Raw genomic sequence first — 18,795 nt, 5'->3', positions numbered from 1 at the left:
ATGGCAGGGACATTGCTGAGGCAGTGGCTGTGGTGGTAACCAAAAAGTTCTTGTAGTACAGAAACACAAAAATCTACTCTACTTCAAAGTAAAAGATGTAGGAAGATTGAGTTTCGTTTTTAGCAGCATGGTCGTTGTTCATTTCGCAAGTGGAGATACAATCGACCTGGTGCCTGATGCTGCGTTACCTGAACCAATGAACCTACACCTAGAATAAAAGATATAGCTTATAAGTACAGAAGTACACGAGCGATTTATGCAGAGTATATCTGTTCATCAGACATTTACATCATGAAATATTTTCTTTTGTTCTTTTGGTGGCTGCTGACCAAGTTACCACAAAATGCAATAGATTGAGTTTCGCTTTTAGCAGCATGACCGTTGCTTACTCGTCATAGCACATAATGACTAGTGAACTGTGTTCCAAAAGCTCGTGCAATTCTCTATCACCACAGCGAACTCGCAGCATCAGACTAAAACAGGTCGTTAATGTCTAACATTGTGAAGTAAGTTACCATAAAATGTTAATTATGATAAACAACTTAATTTCCGACGTTTCGTCACTCAGCTTGACTGACTTTGTCAAGATGGCTGAACAGATAAAAATCACCTGTTCGATGTTGCACAGCACAGAAATATGTTGATGAAGTGAAGAAATTGTAGGATGCAAAACATAAAATCGCACAAAATTACCCCCAATAATTTATGTTGTTTTAATTTCTGGAACTTTGATTCGGCAACCTTCTTTTTCAACAGATTGATCATGTTTAATCAACTGTGGCCCACGTATAAACTCCCCATTTTGCTCTGTTTATTTTTTTGGCAATACAATTCGGCAATACTCAAAGCAACATATAACAATGCATGAAAAAACTAATAATTTGGTGAAAAGTGAACTGAGATGATAAAGCACTTGGCCGGTCGTCATGGAAACCTGGGACAATTTAGATAAAAAACTCAGTGAGCAAATTTTGCCAACTCGAAAGTTACTGGAATTATTCGAGTTTTATCATCATCATCATCAACAGTATCATAGCCGATGCGGCCTTTGATGAACTAGATGCTCAGTTCGTAAAACAATCTAACCTCTTAGCATAAATATTTAAAGTCGATTTCGCTACAATAGCAACATTTTAGGCTTGGAATGAAATAAACTCTGTTTAAATATTAATTAATCTGTTTTTTTTTCAAAATATTTCATCATTAAACATCAGTTCAATGTAAAAAAATTATGTAAACTTCAACTTTTAAGGTTCAAGCTTGAGTTAAGAATCTCAACAGCGCATAGCTACCTTATGACGTCATATCATGGATAACAAAGTGTGGGAGACCCTGGCTACTGGTGCTTCGCGCTCAGTGCACTTCGTATAAAGTTTCTTGAAGCACTTGAGAACGTTATGTTTCATCAACGTAAAGTTTCATAAAGTTGATTATTTCTTATTAACTCACAATCTTTCAACACAAGAGCAAAAGTAATGGACAAAACACAAATTTTACATTAAAACAACGTGTGGTTATGTTGATTCAAACGAAAATATAGAACGTGGTTACGCCTTGACCTGCCTGCGTCTCTTCGGTCAACAAAAGGTTTGTGAGCGCCGCGTTTCAAGCTTTGATGGGATCACCTGAAAAAGGAACAATGGCGGGCACGTCTATCCAACGTCTAAAGTGGCAAATGTGATGCGTCTCACGGTGATCTTAGCCGTTTGCCTGAAAGAAAGCAGCATTCCAGCTTTATCAGACACAAAAGCTGATCTTTCCATGTTGCTGTTTGGAAATGTCATCGCCGTCAAAGTAGTAGTCCGGTCAAAGTAGTCTGTGGTCCGGTCCGAGTAGTGGTCCGGTCGAAGTAGTAATCCTGTCCAAGTGGTAGTGGTAGTCCAAGTGGTCCAAGTGGTAGTTCGGTCCAAGTGGTAGTCCGGTCCAAGTAGTGGTCCGATCCAAGTAGTGGTCCGGTCTAAGTGTAGACCAGACTAGACAGCTGACAAATTGTGGCTACCCAGCTAACGTTGTTCACTTGTTTACTTTTCTCGGCAATTAACTGACAAAAGCAGCGGTAGCCTGCAGGCCTTGAATAAATGTGAAAACAGCTAATTTTGTTAGCAGGGCAGACAGCAACCAGCATCTGAATAGTTGAACTCACCAGAAATATTTCAAACGCAAACACAAATATCAGTTTGTTTCCTAAATGATTAAACAAATATTGATATAAAAATTTACTCGCTCTGTCATAAAAAGCAACGCAATGATTGTGAAGTAGGCTAGCATCGTCATAACAGCCACATACGTCATACGTGTGAGCGAAGTCATTGTCAGAGACCGATCAGTGTCCAAAGGTTAGTTAGCCCTGTTCTGTGACGGTGATTTTATGTCAGAAACGATGTTTTTGCGCCGGGTTCAGATGACCAACCTAGCCAACCGATTTGTCGTTGATAGCCAAACACAAACAATTAGCCGTTTTTTACATTGTTTTAACACCTACAAAACGTAGAATCAATGTAAAAACAAATATTGCCCTGGTAAGGTAAAAAGCTGTTGTTCTCAAGCAACGGCTCTTGTTTAACTTCCCTGAACGGGAAATGCATTTTGAAAGATTTTTGTGCTCAAAGCTACTTATTTTGTATTGACTAACCGCGGTGTTTTGTTAAACCCATACGACTGTCTTGTGGCTCAGTCTGGTTTAGCTTGAGGCATTTACGAAACAAGGTGAATTGAAGGCTGAAAAGTTGATCTGGCAGCTTCAGATGCTGTTCAGACAGACAGTTTGAGCGAAATAACCGGCAAAACAACAACTGCTTGTCCAGAATGTAGCTCCTTCTGCTATGTAGTCTATGACAGACAACAAAATCCGCCTTTTTTATAATGATTAAACATCTGCAGACGTTGAATCAATGTAAAAAGCGGTTGATTTGGTGCCTGAGTTGATACACAGCACTTCCAACCTCTAGCTTGCCTGCGAGGTATTTTGGTGAAGAAGCAATTGCAGTCTCAGTAAACTAGTGGGATGGCCTTTATAGAAATTAGTGTTGAGTTGAAACGCATCAGTAAACCTACCTAGTCCCGCTCGGAAGTAAGACAAGAGACGCCCAAGCTCGCAGGAGGATCAGAACAAAGAACCAAGAAACTCTCACATGAGAAACAATGGAACAAAAGAAATATTCAGTAGAGATATCTTTGACACCATTTTGACTGGTGCCAAGTTAATTTGACACTGATAGCCAGTTATGAGGTTGTGCCTCTAGTGTGGTGGTTTCCGATCAAGCTATACAGTATACATGTCATCATACCACACGAGTATAACTTTTTCATATCCTGATATTGAATGGTTTGGTTCAGTGAGGAGACCTTGTACATTTGTTTGATGTTTCGTTGTTTGCAATGATTTACTGTATGTGTATCTTTTGGAGTTTGCAAACTAAGTCAACAAGTTCAACAAAGGATCTTTTTTTGAACACGCTCGACGAACCATGACATACTCTTTCTCTAAGACAGGACATGGATTTCAGGCACCCACTGAACGGCCAAACTCCAGCACGCGGGCAATTCAAGAAAAAGTTTCCTTGCTTCAGTTGTCCCACTGGGTCAAGATGAGGTTGCCGCCAATGTGCGGGTTCAACTGTGGAAGGAGGAGCTGGATTGTCGGGCTGACACCGGCCAATATGAAGCTTTCTCCCACAGAAGGCCTTCCTCCCGGAAAGTGTGAACCGTGGGAGTATTGGCGATGCCTCAACCGCTTAAGAACTGGTATTGGAAGATGTAAGACGTTGATGCGACACTGGGGATATTCTTTGGGAAGCACACGTTGCACTTGTGGACAGGAGCAAACGATGCAACATCTCCTCAAATGCCCTGCCCTAAAAGCAAGATGTTCTGCACAGGATTTAGCCGAGTTCAACGATAGAGCAAGAGCTTGCGTGAGGCTCTGGGCTACGGTCGTGTGACACACGATGAAGAAGACTCTTTCTCTACACAACATGATTAACACATTGAGACCCAAACAATCAACTGAACAAGTTGAAAATTGTTACGATTTCATGCGATGTGTTTACGAACTCCCAGCCAACAACTTGCTCATTTTTGGTCTTGTGTGATTTCTACCAATACTTTCAAACGCTGTTTCTGAGGATGTGTGGCAATAGATGGAAAGTGATCAAGTTAACCAGCAGTTTGATTTAATTATCGCTGCAGCGAGTCAACGAAACTTGTTGTTTATAATCTTTACGTTGATGGCAAAGTTAAACACTGGGTTCAACCAACCAATGCCTGAAGGTGGGACACGAGAATCAATTTCCATGCCTTCCGGCCACTTCATCTAATTTTTCAACGACCGGGTATTGGCTACGACAAAAACTCTAAAATTTGCGAGTTATCAACTGGTTCCAGAGGAATGGAATCTTCGCTTTATGAGCCTTTGAGGCCGAGGGTCTATCCTTTTACTACCCCATCTTGGTCGAGTTAGCCTTTGGGACCGAGGGTCTTTTTACCACCCGATGTTGAAGATGTTCCCGGACTGCATTAGAAGGTCAATGGAGAGCATCCAGTTTTCTAGGAATGAAGTAAGTAACTTTAAAGAGAAAGTTTGGAGTGAAACAAGGGACATAAATTTGAACTGGTCAGCAGAATGTTGCAGGCAATTAGTCGAGTGGAGAAGCAGTTTGTATTTTCTGTTGCTTCTTTCTTTTGTCTGTACGTTCATTTGTTGTAACCGGACATTGAATAAACGTAACCAGGCTTTCATCTACCCAAACATCTGATTGCATTGCAAGCTTGTGCTTGTACCCAATGATAATTTATAGCTTAGCGATGGATTCTATGGCAATTGTTAGCTCGCGTCACTGAACAATGGCGGCTTGTTTGGACAACTGAAGTGTACGCTCGATGATGATATCCCGCTCTGCAACTAATTTGATTGTTTGATTCGCCTAGGCTGGCCGATTACATTATTTGTTTTTGTCAATGAAAAAACTTGTTTCCGTTGTAAAGTCATTGAAGATAAAAGAAAGAACAACGTAGTACCAGCTGTCGTCAATTATTACATGAACAAAGAATTTGCGAGCTTTATGTAATGGAGCCTACCTGTTGCAGTAATGTAGCCTACCTGGTACAATAGTAATGAATGTATCTGTGTGCTTTCGGCCTTTACTTACTTGTTTCGTATTTTAGGACATGGACTTATTTTGCCAGAAAATCGAATAATTTATGTATAACATCAGTCAGTTATTTGCTTGAAAAAGCCTAATATGAGTATTGCCGAAAAGGTTTGACATTTTTAGTTTATTTTCACGTTATTATATTATGTTAAATGCCGTGTAGTTGTGAATTAGTGGTGCGATACTGACGAGCCCAGCCTCATGGGCGAAACACGGTGTCTATCGCTGTCAATTCTTGCTACAATCGGCTGCCGAGAAACATGCCGTGTAGTTGTTAGGTTTTATTTGTTTCTTCTTCTTCAATTGCCTTGCCTGAACCAGGCATCGACGGCCTCAGATGAATAATTAGACCAAATGTTCCTATTATATGTTGTATGGATAATTGTTTCTGTTTTGTCGTTAAATTGTTCCAGATGTGTTTGTCTTTATTTATGTTTGTAAAATGTCTTCAAAGGCCGCTGAGGTCGTTTTGAGCGATATACTTCACTGAGTATGTTGTTGATATTTTTATTGCTTTTGTGTGTGTTGAGGTATTCTTGTGCTAAAATATCATTATTTTCGTTTCATTATTCCTACTTGGCATAAGTTAAGTTTGGACAGAGCTCTTGCATCTTTATTCGCTTTCTTGTCACCTCGCCACGTTTCTTTAGCTTTCTCATTGCAGCAGCTTCCAGTCAGCAAATTAGTCGTTTTTCAAATTGATTTAACGTTTGGAGACGTTGAATCAACCAATTTAAAAAAACGATTGATTTGTTGACTGATAGATTTCCATTGTGAAAATCAAACGTTGTTGCAACATCACTTGTGGTTGATTCAATGAAATGGTGTGAATTCTACCAGCACTGTGTGCTCGCTGATACGTGACAGTGACGCAGATTCACCTGCGAGACAAAGTATCTCATGCTTTCGTTGTGCTCGTTATTTGAAGTATCTCGAACTGCAAAGGTGGCACTGAACTTAGTGTTGAAAAGTTTGGATGTTCATCAGGACAATTATCGTTTCTAGAACTAGTTAATGTTAAAATTGACTTGTTCATGACTGTGAAGGCTGTGAAGTTAGTAGTTAGTAAAACCAAAACAATGAAATCGATGTCGATTTGTTCATTTGTCAATTAAGACTCATTTGTAACAGCATAGCAACTGATCAGGTTCATTAACAGAAACTATTGTGTTCCTATGTGATATTGATAGAGATTTTAGGGTTGAGTGGAAGGAAAAAACAAGGAAGCAAATCTTTTTGTCCTTGTTCAAACATGTCATCTAGTGTTGCATCAAGATCAGGGATGTGGAGTGAGAGTCGTGGAGTGGGCGAAATTTTAACGTGTCCGGAGTCAAGAGTCGGTCAATTATAACCCGAGGAGTCGGATTCGTATATTTTTTGCCCGACTCCACAGCGCTGGTCAAGATGCAGACCCGTGTTCTTAATGAGTGTCGAACAGGTTACCCACGGAGCGTTAGGTCACTCTCCTTCACCGCTCAGCTGATGATAATTTGAACTTTTTCATTGAAAAATCGAAGAACGTCATAGCCCTTGAAGATGTAAATCCGCAAAGTTCATGAAACATCAACGTAAAAGAAAATATTCAAGATTTATCGGTAAAGTGTGAAATTAAATTAAATCATCTCGGTGCCGTCATGTAAGTTTGATTCGGTGTTTGTGGACCTGCCTCGACCACTAATTCTTGTGCTCACGTTTCAGACTTGAGGTTTTCCGGTTTGTTTTGATGGGATCTTCAATAAACGCTTTTTAAATTTTTACCATACAAGTTAGCTGTTTATTTTGATGTAAAGGCCCAAGAATAAACTAAAGCCAATAAACTACAAGCGCATACAAATTGATATATTGTGCCAACATAATGAACAGATTGTTGTACCTGATCACTTCACTATCTGTCATAGGTGAGTATTGTTTTGTATCTTCTTTTTCGTTGTTTTTGTTCCATTTATATTAAACAGATTGTGATGTCATCATCCCTGTATAAATACCAAGCAGGTTTTTGCTTGAGGCAGCAGAGACATCTCCTTCAATAAACGAATCTGTAGTAATTTTGTTTTTTTATATTTAAAGTAATTTTATAGCTTTGGTAGAGAGGTACTTTTTAAAAACCATAGACAGACAATCGATAACAACTTAATAACATTGAATTGCATAATTCAAAATTAATACAGAAATGAAATAGATACATAATTTCAAACGTTTTTGGCAAAACTTTCTGCCCTCTTCAGGAAAATATCTTAATTCATCTAAACAAAACAAAATTATTCGTGAAATGTTAATAATAAATGACTGAAATTCAATTTCAATTTTCAATTTCAATTTCAGTCATTTATTATTAACATTTCACGAATAATTTTGTTTATGAATTAAGATATTTTTCTGAAGAGGGCAGAAAGTTTTGCCGAAAACGTTTGAAATTATGCATCTATTTCATTTCTGTATTAATTTTGAATTATGCAATTCAATGTTATTAAGTTGTTATCGATTGGCTGTCTATGGTTTTTAAAGTAATTTTGTTTCGGAACAACTAAATTGTTCTTGTTAGATTAGAACGTAGTCATGGCGAAGATTTATTTTTGGAATACAAAACCTAAATCATGTGAATTATTAATTTTCTAAAGTTAAAGGAATGTCATAAACATAATATGCTGATGCTGAGAATGAGAAGTGAGCACATCGGTGTCGCTTTCACCTTCAGCGATGAGGCTTATCGCCAGCACTGTGACGTAACAAATCTTTCTTTGTTTGGCAAAGCCTGATGGTGATTACTGAAGTGAAACAGCCGCAAACTCTGTTTTTATTTGCAGTGTGCGCGGGGTCGCGATCGAACATCATCCCAGAAATGGAGAGCGAAGGATGCCTCTGTGAGTACAAATCTGTCGTTGTGACAAATAAATGAACAACTAAGTTATAGATTGGATAGTTTAGCTTTGAATTACTGGTTGAACGCAGTTGGCTTGAGTTCAGGTTCACTCGAGAATTGGCTACCTGTGGTCGTGTCTCGTGGTTTGTATTTCTTGGTGTTCTTGTAGGTGCTGCTGTCAGAATCAAAATAGTGACTTACTGCAAATTATGAAAAACACAAAACCTAAATTTTATTTTACCAGAAAAAAAGCTTCAGCTGCAATCAGCGATAAACCAGCAATCATTAAAACTCTAAGTAGCCTAGGAAGAAAGTTTTTGCATTCTGCAAAGTTCTTGTATCGCAGAAACTTTTCGCGCAGAAAGTGTAACATATTATATGACGCATTATGGCTTGAGTGCTAAACTGGCAGCATCGAAAAGAGCGAAATAGATTTTGAAAACTACCATAGATGATACAAGGCGAATGAAAGAATTTTAAGATACAAAACGTTGATGATTTGTTTCGGTATCAAGGTCAACATGGCATGAACATTGCAACAAGTTCCTTGTGCATTGTTTCTTATTGCAACTCATTTCTGTCACGAGTAGGTGTCGATGTCTCCTTGCTCTCGTTTGTCAGTTCACAATGCTTTCAATTGTTCTTACGCCCCACTACGCCCCATTGATTTCTTACATCAAAATACAACTGATCCAAAGATGGACCTCCACGAAATGTTTATGACTAACATGGACAGAATGCACAGCGAGACGTACGGTCGTTTGAACACTTTCAGTGACGGAAGAATTGAATCGACGAAATCGTGCGGTCTGAGGTTTCAACTTTAGGAAACCGATCCGGTAATACAGTGAACGCCACCGCGGTGGTTCACAAGTCATGAGCCACCAGCAGCGACCAGCAATCCACTGCGACATTAATGCATTAAAGTGCTGCTGTTTTTGAATGACAAAACGACAGATTCTCTCTTGCATCATCTCAGTGCAATCAGGGAAGATATAATATAAAAAGGTTGATCGAGTCACTGTTATTACTTACCATGCTCTAAATATTTGGTTGTGAATAAAAAAGTAGAGGTTTTAAGAGAAACAAAGGTCTCAACTTTTTCGAGACCTCTGTAAAACGGCAAGACGCGCGCCACTTTGTCTGACGGATACTTCTATCTACTCTAAACATTATGTTGACATTTGACGATGACATTCCAGGCTTTGTGGTTTGGCTTAGTGAAGCCCATACAAAATCTATCATTTTTACATTGATTCAACATCTGCATACGTTAAAGCAATGTAAAAGTGACGGATTTTTCTGTGGAAGTTCATTCATAAATTGACGTCATACGTGGGCGAAGTACGCGTGTGTTACCTGGCTGGCAAAATCCGTTATTTTAGCATTGATTCGACGTCTCCAGACGTTTATGAAAGCTGAATAAAAACTCCCAGTCTGTTCAGTCAGATTATTTTTAAACATTCAAAGTCGTTAAAGTCGTCAACAAATTCAGAGAAATACAATAAGAACAAAACCTCAAGAAGTTGGCTTGTGGAATGTAAAAGGAATATCTTGCCCAAGCTTGCAACGTGGGTTTTTCAAATTGGTTTTATTATGCAAAAATAATGAGATAGGAATATAACGTATTGGAGAAGTGGAGCGCCTCCAGGTTGTCGAAAGATGCTTTCTGAGTTCAGGGAGCTTGTCAAATGAGTGTGTCTGGCAGATTTTAAACCATTACCAACCAAGTCACAGTCATCCGAACGGCATCTAGCATTGCACTAAAGCTGAAAAAAAAACTAAAGAGTAGGCGGCCTCTTTCTCGCAGGTGAAGACTCTGACAACAAGTTAAGCCAGGCGTGAGCACAACAATAAATTTTGCCTGAAGCCGCCAAGCAGATCTGACTTAGCGCGTAAGCCCAGACAGCAAAATCCGTCGCTTTTACATTGATTCAGCGTCTGCAGACGTTGAATCAATGTGAAATTGACGGATTTTGCAGTCTGAGAGGCAAATGAGCCTCTGCATCCAGATTACACGTCCAGCAAACTGGTGGTGGAGAGAAGCCCATTGATGGATATCCGAAATCGCGATCTGCAACGCGATAATTTGGGCTTTTCGAGCATTTTCTTTGAATATTGTTTTATTAGGCTACTTTGCAATTTGTTTGTTTATTGTTTTTCATATATTGTTATTTGATTATAAAGCTTTGGTAGAGTTCTCCTTGTTGTGCCACAGGCAGACAAAACAAAGTAACTTCAACAGGCTTAACATGTTTGATTATATTGTTTATACTTGTACGAGAATGGAAGCTGACTTCTTCGACTGTTATCTATTGCTGTCACCCCAATGTGACGTCGTCACCCCAGTGTGACGTCGTCACAAGTAGTTCAGACTGTCAGCAAACTTTGTTGTTGAGCTGAAACAATCAAAGAGTCTGAATCTTGGAAGGCCGATGACTTTTACGTTTTGCCGATCAAGTTTTCATTGACTTCTCGTCAAAGCACGAGAAGTTTGAAACTCCATATGACGTCATAGCAGTTTTCTTCAAATATAATTTTGACCTCATTATATCTTCACAACGTCAATGTTGTTTCTACTTTCCATAAACCAATGATTGAGAAAGTGTGAGGTTTTATAATCTAGAAATATTAAAATAATTTTCACTGCTCATGTAGAGAGCGATCCTTTGACATTTAATTGTTATTATTATAATTTAACACATTGTGACCGCACAGGTGAGTGGACGGCATGGTTGAACAACGACGATTTCGATCCATTTCAGGGAGATGACAACAGCTTTGTGAATCTCCGACGTCATCATGACGTATGTGAACGTCCGCAAGACATTGAGTGCAGGTATGACGTCACAACCGCATCCAACTAAAAGTCGATCTCACAAACCGTTGAACCAATGCTCTTGTCTTTTTGTTCCACGGTTGAGAAAACATTCTGCTCGGTTGTGCTTAATACAGCGCACCTTCTATTCAATAGCTTGTATGTTATAACGTTCGCATTTTGTCGTTCCTGCCTTTTTCTACACTTTTGCTTTGTTTTGTTGTGATGGTCAGAAATAAAAACAAACCCAACTGAACATCGCCAAATCGTTGTAACTACAAAGCATTGTCTCGGCTTCGGATCTTTAAGGGCTATATTCTCTACATGTCCGTATGAACGCGTATAACAACGTGAAACCAACGTCAAAGTGCTACATGTCTATTGTTAATAACTATCGTTTAACCAAGCTAAGGGTGAGTTTTAAGTTTTCCTCCTAACTCAAGCTCAGGATCAAGTTTCTTCCAGGACTAAGATGAATCCGCATCTTCCATTTTTCTTCCTTGAACGTCATGGTCTCAATTGTAACGTCAGCATTGGGCTCGTGTGTGTGCCAGGGGTGGACAACTCATTATCCTACTGCGAGGACTACGAGATACGAGTGTTGTGTTGTGACTGCCCGCAGGTTGGTATGAACTTTAAACTTGGGTTTATGTATCAGTGGGGGTCCGGTTCATTTATGGCAGGGGTGTCCAAAATTCGGCACGCGATACGTTTTCGTATGGCCTCGTCTGTCGTTTCACAATGACACACAGAAATCATACCAATTCAACTTGCATTAAAAAAAAATAGGACAGCGTTTTCTCACAGACAAGAGAACAAGACAAGAAAAGTCTAAGAGGAGCATATGACATTCTGATTCATTCATTGTCTTGCTAGCGAGTTCAACGACCGCTTTTGGGATTTTGCCGTACTTAATTCTCTTCGCTTCTTTTTACGTAAATCTTGATGTTCCGCCACATTTGTAGCTAATTGAGCTTCACCACGACGCCTAGTGGCGGCCGATAGCAACAAATATCCCTTGTGCCTTTTTTTACCAAGAGCAGGATAAAAAAAAAAGTCCAGAAATGTAACCACTTTGCAAAGAAAATGTTGAGCTTGTTGGGCTCAACATATTTGTGGAAGCAGACGTTCTCAGTCATAAGCAAACAAGAACCGCTTGAGATCAAAACTGAGCGGCTCCCGCATACGTCATATTTTACCCTTGTCTACCTCTAACCTCGAACTAAATTTGACTCCGTATTGAAATCAAGACGTCACTTTCATTTTTCACATTCAACACAGCAGCTGTATTATGCAAAGTTTTTGGATGTTTCAATCCATAATGGAAAAGCTGATAACTCATTGCCTAACTTATTACACGCAGTGATCAAAAAGTACTTGAACCTGCATATAGTTTTGTTGTATGAAAATGATATTAAATAACACAATATTGCTATGTATGCATCAGTTTTCGAGCAAAACAAGATTATCAGGGATTGTTGGCTCACGGGCACTTCCGTATTAAAATTTGGTCCGCTTGAGAAAAAGTTTGAACACCCCTGACCTATGGTAACTTTCATCTAAATAGTTAACTGGCTTCATCCAACAAATAGAATTTGAAACAAGTCTGCAAAAATAAAACAAACTCACTGCGAAAGCTTTCCTTGAGATGTGGGAAGGCAATCAACCTTCCATGTAGCTTCTATACCAGTGTTTCTCAACCTTTTTTGGCCCAACGCCCCCTTAATAAACTGGCGAAATTTTACCGCCCCTCAACAAAAACGATTAATTACGAAAAGCTAATATATATTTGCGAGCATGCAAACAGTATACTGGTAGTAGTGGTTACGTCATAATGGAACTCACCAGATTTTGTGATATACTGAAAAATGACTGAATTTAAATTTTAAATACGAAGCGTTTGCAAACAAAACGGTTGGTCAATCAAATATGACGATGGTGTAAGAGAAATTGTTGGCTATCGTGCGACCATGCAGTCTGTAGAGTAGATTATCCAGACAATGATGTGACGAAATCGTTACGCTGGTCGGTAGATGGCTTAAACCAGAATGCCCCCTAACATGGCCACTTGGAGATGCGGCCTGATTTGTCACATTTTGCAGATTTTGATTACCGCTAATGCTAGTGTTTGACTGACATTTTTTGAAATGTTTTTACTTTTTGCTGTCTCTGAATGATCTAAAAGCTCTTTGTTGCCTTAGGGAAGCAGCAGCAAATGAGAAAAAATAAGTTGAAAAACGCTGAATCAGACTGTTATTGAAAACTTAACAGTCTGACTAAAATCTTCGAAATCAAATTGTCTTTCTTTTTCAACATCTGATGATGGTAATTGGTAAAACCTATTGTGTCATCTGGGGAAAACAGTAAAGAAGGAGAAAAAATATAATTTAAAAAAATTTAATTTAATCAGTCGTCCAAAGTTGGCAAAATTTGGAAATTTCTTCAAAATGTGACAAATCTAGCCGTATCTTTAGGTAGCCATGCCCTTAATAATCAAAACGCCCCCCTTAAGCCGAGGTAATCATACCGCCCCGTTGAAAACCACTGTTCTATACGGTCAGCGTATTTATATTTTGCAGGTCGCTGCAGCAAATGAGGATTATTAACCAATCAAAAGAGGAGACTTAAATCAGCTGATTGCAATCACGTGACTCATGAACGTTAGAAAGTATATTAAGTGAACTTTTCGCCGTCGGCAGCGTGGTCTCACGGTTTGAGGATTAGGGTAGTAGTCGTTTTGATGACGTGGGTTTGATTCCCACCACTGCTATTACTCTTTTTTCTTCTGTAGCCTAACTACCAAACAAAGTTCAAAGTAAGAATCAACTTTCTGGGCTGTGCTAGAAGGGTTACAATGCTGCAGTCAGCTGGTTCGTCGGGTCCTATGTTAAAGTGTCTATCAGTCAAAACACTCCATCTGCTGCGGCGACCTACAAATTACAAATGTGCTTACGGTCAACCTCATTCATTACTTAGTTACTGAGTCTTTGACCAGTTTTTCGTCTTCACAAACTCTCACAGAAACATCATCGTTATCGTTTCAGACGACCGCTTCACCGTCGACACACGTCGCCATGACGTCATTGCCTCAACTTTTCAACGTCACCATGAGTGGAAATACGACGTCAAACGTCACTTTAACCAATCTAGGTACGATCTGTGGCGTAACAAAGTATTGATGACAATCTGTCGTCAGCAGAGGACAGTCATCGGTTGAGTTTCATTTCAGATAGCAGGCCTCGAAATTCGTTTTTGTTGACGGCGGACAAACGTGTCCGGTCTGAGCAGCTATCTCGGCGGACAAATTAAGTCTCATGGCGGACACACCAGCTTTAACGTCGATCGTCATCTTTAATCACTTTATTTTGATAATTCTTCGCCATTTGAGAACTATAGCTACGGTTTGGAAGGCTTTTTAAAATTTCAGCGAAGTGGGACCAACGACGTGCGCTTGAAGAGTCAAAGCTTCGTGTAGCTGCTTAATACGCCGCATGGCATAACTGATTAACATCCATCAAACGAGGTCGTGTGGCTTCTTGTGTCACAATGCTCTGGACACGAGTCAGAAGATTCCCACACTAACTCTACTATTTTTTGCTGTGCAAAGTTTCACTAGGCTTCTTTCTTTAGGTTTATTTTTGCGTGTCATGTGAGCAAAAGCGTCAAAGAGCGAGTAGGTTCATCGCCCTCATTCTCACTTTTAGAATTTTCCCTGTGTTTTTTTCTTTCTTACAGCAATACCAAAAGTTAACAAATTTTTTTGCATCTTGCTGTAATAGCCTACTCGTGTAATCTAATTTTGTAACCAACCTTGCCATCAATATTACTCGATCAAAGGCAGACATTGTGACGTAAGACTTGAGCAACGTTGCACGTGATTAGTGTAAAAGTACGGTACTCCCATCGATTCTTTGCGAAGAATTCACCTTTGTTACGCTGATTCCATCTCATCCGTCAATGAAGCAACGTAAAAATCGAAAGTTTTCCTGCTTGAACGGAAGCTAAGGGATGCAATATTAACATTTTCTAGATGCGCGCTACCGCGCTAGAATGCGCGGGAAATTATATTCTCGCGATAATTGTTTGTTCGTGCTATGCAATGACGATTTGTATCGCTATGCTAGTTCCTGTGTTCTTTTTCGGCGGACAAATATGACCGATCTAGATGGTACTTCCCGCGGACATCACATGCTGTGACGGCGGACATGTCCGCGGTGTCCACCGTGAATTTCGAGGCCTGAGATAGCGAGATGTGGGGTCCGACAATTCTTGCTTTGATGATTGTCTGTTTAAAATTAAGCAATCCCGGTTACCTGCTTGGCGCCTAAGAAGCGAAGCCAACTAGAGAAAAGCTACGTACTGTACTGTATATTTCGAATAAAAGTTGCTGGAATGCTTGGTCAGTCCTAGTCAAAAATACTGAGCCCTAATGGTAGAAACTAAGTTCATGCTTCCAAAGGTTTCCAAACTTGGACTCTTTTCATCATCAGTGTCATAAATTGAAAGATTATTGTATTTATTAATTTATAAACCATGTGTTTGTTTAAATAAGACTTTTAGGGTTAGCTGCACCAACAGTGAATTCTTTTCCAACTAAGCAAATCTACTGATTTGCCGACTAATGTTTTGTCTCTTGCACCAACTGTAATCCGCTGATTAGAATTGCCGATTACTGATCCACCGATAAACTTTGGCCAAACTGATTCATATTTAACTGATTAAAGAGTTCGCTTAATCGACCGCTGAAAATATGCTTTTTAGTGCATCCAACTCAGTATCGAGCTTCTTAAAGAGGATTTCAAGCCTCCTGCAATGTCACAACATTAGCTTTTTAAGTAACTTCACGGAAATTTGAAAATCTTTTTCTACCACCAGATATTTTCGAATCCGAATTAGATATTGCTCATTGCTCATATTCTTTCTTGACTTGGAAAGTTTATCTCATATGAAAGTGAAAGTTGCCTCTAGGGTTAAATTTACCCAACAACTCAAAGCTTTGGTCGATTTTTTTTTTATCACGTCACAGACGGAAATCTGGTTATATTTTTACAGATCCAACTCACTTTCTCGTTCCAATCTCCATCATCATTGTTGCTGTGATCGCGTTTGTTGTCGTCATCTGCGTTGTATTGTGTGTCGTGTTGAGTCACAAGCCCAAGAAGACGATACAGAGAGAGCAGGATTGCATGGAGGTGAGAGATATCAGAAATATCCATCGCTTAAAATCTAAGTTATGAACATTTGACCAGTGCTTGGCTACTATTAAATAAAAATGGCATCTAGCCGGACATTTTGCTACTAGTAAATCTACAGTGTTGCCAGGCGAATTGTGCGTATGTAAAACTTCAAAAATTGATGAACCAAACGTAAAATTTTAAGCTAGTTTTCAAGATTATGTATTGTTTAAAAAGGAGTGCCCCAATTTCTTTTTAGCCACATGCTGCATTTTGCGAATCTTGGCGGCAGCATCAAAACTTTCGCTCATTTTTACCTTGCAATTCGGCCTAAGCTTTAAGATTGTATATTCAAGTCCCCGGAAGAGGGCTGCAGATAGTGTTACCGCGGGCAGCACTTTGAGCACCGCTGGTTTAAAATATAAAAAGTTTTTGTAGTGAATGTCCATGGTAGGTTGATGTTTTATATTGCAACAATCGTTTAGAATATCATGAATTGTTTTGTAGCCTGCTTTTCAGTCGATTTCTAGTTGAACTCAAACGTTTTTATCAGGGTCATTATTACCTCCAACGTCCAGTATCTTTTACTGATGTCGACTTCCCAAAACCTTTGTCATTGAGGTCATCGTCGACGTCATCAAGCAGCAGCGGCGGTCGCCATGGTCACCAACTGACTAGTTTGGACAAAGGCCAATTGCAATTCCTTCAAACAGACGAACCGGACGTGATCTCATCCAATCGAGCAGCCGATCCTCTCATTAATCAGGTAGCTGCTTCTGTCATTGGTAAAGAAAGAGGGATTTAAAACAAATTGTATTTTTGAGACTCCTTGCTTCTCCAAGATTTGACGAACAGGGTTCTATTGACGTCATCTATTGACGAAAAGCTGTCTGTTGTCTTTTTTACAAAGAACAAACAATCCCGCCTTGTTTAGCTTTAGTAGTAATCGGGCAAGATGTACTTTTGAACTAGGATCCGGATTGATTTTAGAAACCCGGAATCTTTATAAGAGGCTGACCTTTCAAGAAATCCTATGGTATTCCTTAGAGTCCTATTTCTATATAATGCATTGACATGAAGGTGTTTTGTTGAAGAGACCCGGGACTACTCTTCGTACCTGGCCCAGATTATTATGTCAATGACCCTAATCTTCAATGAGGAAGCAGCAGATGGATTTGGAATTTCCCGCCAAGATCATAGATTGATGATTAATTTGGTTTTGAATCTTTATCTTCGGATTGACAAAGCCCTGATAGGTTATTTCTGGTAGTTCCCATACTTGTAGAGGCTCTTGACACAGGGCCGGTCACCGAGATTGACAGAGTGAAGGTTCCGATTGTTGAAGTGTTGTTGCCGGAAATTATTCCATCCATTAGGTGCCGCTGAATGGAGAGCAGTCCCTAGAATGCGTTGCTCAAGCGCACACCCCGAGAATCGAACCAGCGCCACTTGATCTTGAAGCTTGTTCATTTACGAAGTTACGCGCTAACCAACTGAGCTATCGGAGCGGACAAGAAATATTATAATATTTGTCTCCTACTCTTTCAATCAGTTTTTATAGTTCATTTCAAGTTTTTTTGTTTTTTTTTTATCAAAGAATGCGAACTTGGTCCAAACATTCATTCGGCAGTCCCCTCACAGAACTAATAAATAACTGAGAATATTCTTTACAATAGGTGTCAGAAGAGAGACAATGGCTTCCAGACGAAACAGCAATCAACCTCGAGAAACACAACGCAAAACCAACAAAGAAAGCGTTGTTTGTCCGTTCTCCCGTACCCCCAGTGCCCCAAGATGAAGCTTCATTGTCATTAGTTGAAGAAAAAACGTCCGATTCTTGAACCCATTATATGCAGTGACGTAAACTGGAATTCAAACGCGAGGAAGTGACGTTCTGTGAGGTCATGAAACAAACTTTTTGCTGCCTCCTGGCAAATATGGCAAAAAACTTAACAATCATCTGCATCCGCAATATTCCTCCGCCCTGCAGCATAATTCTGAGCTTCTGTGCTCCGGCGAAAAAACTTCCAAAAGTTTTGATCAAGGAAAGAAGTCTTCCAAAAGAAACAACAGAAATTTATCGTTTCAGATATCAGAATCATGAACTGGAAAAGATTATTGGTTTCATCAAGCTACAGTACTATCATTCGTGTGATGATTGTTTGTGTTAAGCATTGTTAAAAAATAATTTCAAAATGTGGGATCCAAAACATTATGTTTCTATCTTACGAAGCTTTGGGGTTTTGATTCACAATTGGCATAAATTGTTTTAAAGCTTTTGTGAAGAGTTCGCTTTGTTGAACAATAGACAAACAAAACAAAGTAACTTAAATTAAACTGTAACGTTTTCGACACGTAGGCTACTTGTGTCCTCATCAGGAATTAAGTGAATAATGTGAATAAAATTGTTTTTACTGGAAGAACAAGGCTCATCTTCAGACAAGATATTCACATTGCACATGTATTCTCACTCATTTGTGTGTGAGTATATCATCTCAACACAAGTGAGCGAAAAATAACAGCAATTATGGTTTTCAGTAGCTGTGATAAAAGAATAACCCCTCCCCACATTGGTGATATTGACATTACCGTTGAATTAATCTTGTTTCAAATATATGACACCTAGCTGTTACTTGTGCGCCTTTTTTAACTGAGCTTGCTCCTTATCCAAACCACCAGTGGTGCTTTGCTCTAAGTCACACTTGCAGTGCACCACGATGCGTCTACTTTGAGTTTAGTCAACATGAGATGTGCAGAGGTAACTCAGCTGAGAACCGAACTCGCATTTTCTGT

At 39.4% G+C, this 18,795-nt stretch overlaps 1 protein-coding gene across 1 annotated transcript; it reads left to right on the top strand.

The window, feature by feature from the left end:
* The first annotated feature begins 6,852 nt into the window (after positions 1–6,852).
* Positions 6,853–18,634, top strand: LOC145774396 (uncharacterized). Its single transcript, XM_082585639.1, has 8 exons — positions 6,853–7,048; positions 7,955–8,011; positions 10,729–10,849; positions 11,294–11,450; positions 13,873–13,978; positions 15,881–16,020; positions 16,556–16,768; positions 17,679–18,634. Exons 1-8 carry the CDS (start codon positions 7,006–7,008, stop codon positions 17,841–17,843), a joined length of 1,002 nt encoding a protein of 333 aa, XP_082441765.1. The 5' UTR covers positions 6,853–7,005; the 3' UTR covers positions 17,844–18,634.
* The last annotated feature ends 161 nt before the right edge of the window (positions 18,635–18,795 follow it).

Source organism: Aplidium turbinatum, chromosome 7 (assembly GCF_918807975.1).
Source record: "Aplidium turbinatum chromosome 7, kaAplTurb1.1, whole genome shotgun sequence".
Taxonomy (NCBI): domain Eukaryota; kingdom Metazoa; phylum Chordata; class Ascidiacea; order Aplousobranchia; family Polyclinidae; genus Aplidium; species Aplidium turbinatum.
This window is presented reverse-complemented; position numbering and strand designations above follow the sequence as displayed.

What these genes read in the sequence shown, in the direction of transcription:
- LOC145774396 (XM_082585639.1), top strand. Translation starts at nt 7,006, where the DNA reads ATGAACAGATTGTTGTACCTGATCACTTCACTATCTGTCATAG. An exon ending in CACTTCACTATCTGTCATAG is followed by an intron (nt 7,049 to 7,954) that starts GTGAGTATTGTT and finishes TTTTATTTGCAG; the next exon opens with TGTGCGCGGGGTCGCGATCG. An exon ending in GAGAGCAGGATTGCATGGAG is followed by an intron (nt 16,021 to 16,555) that starts GTGAGAGATATC and finishes CGTTTTTATCAG; the next exon opens with GGTCATTATTACCTCCAACG.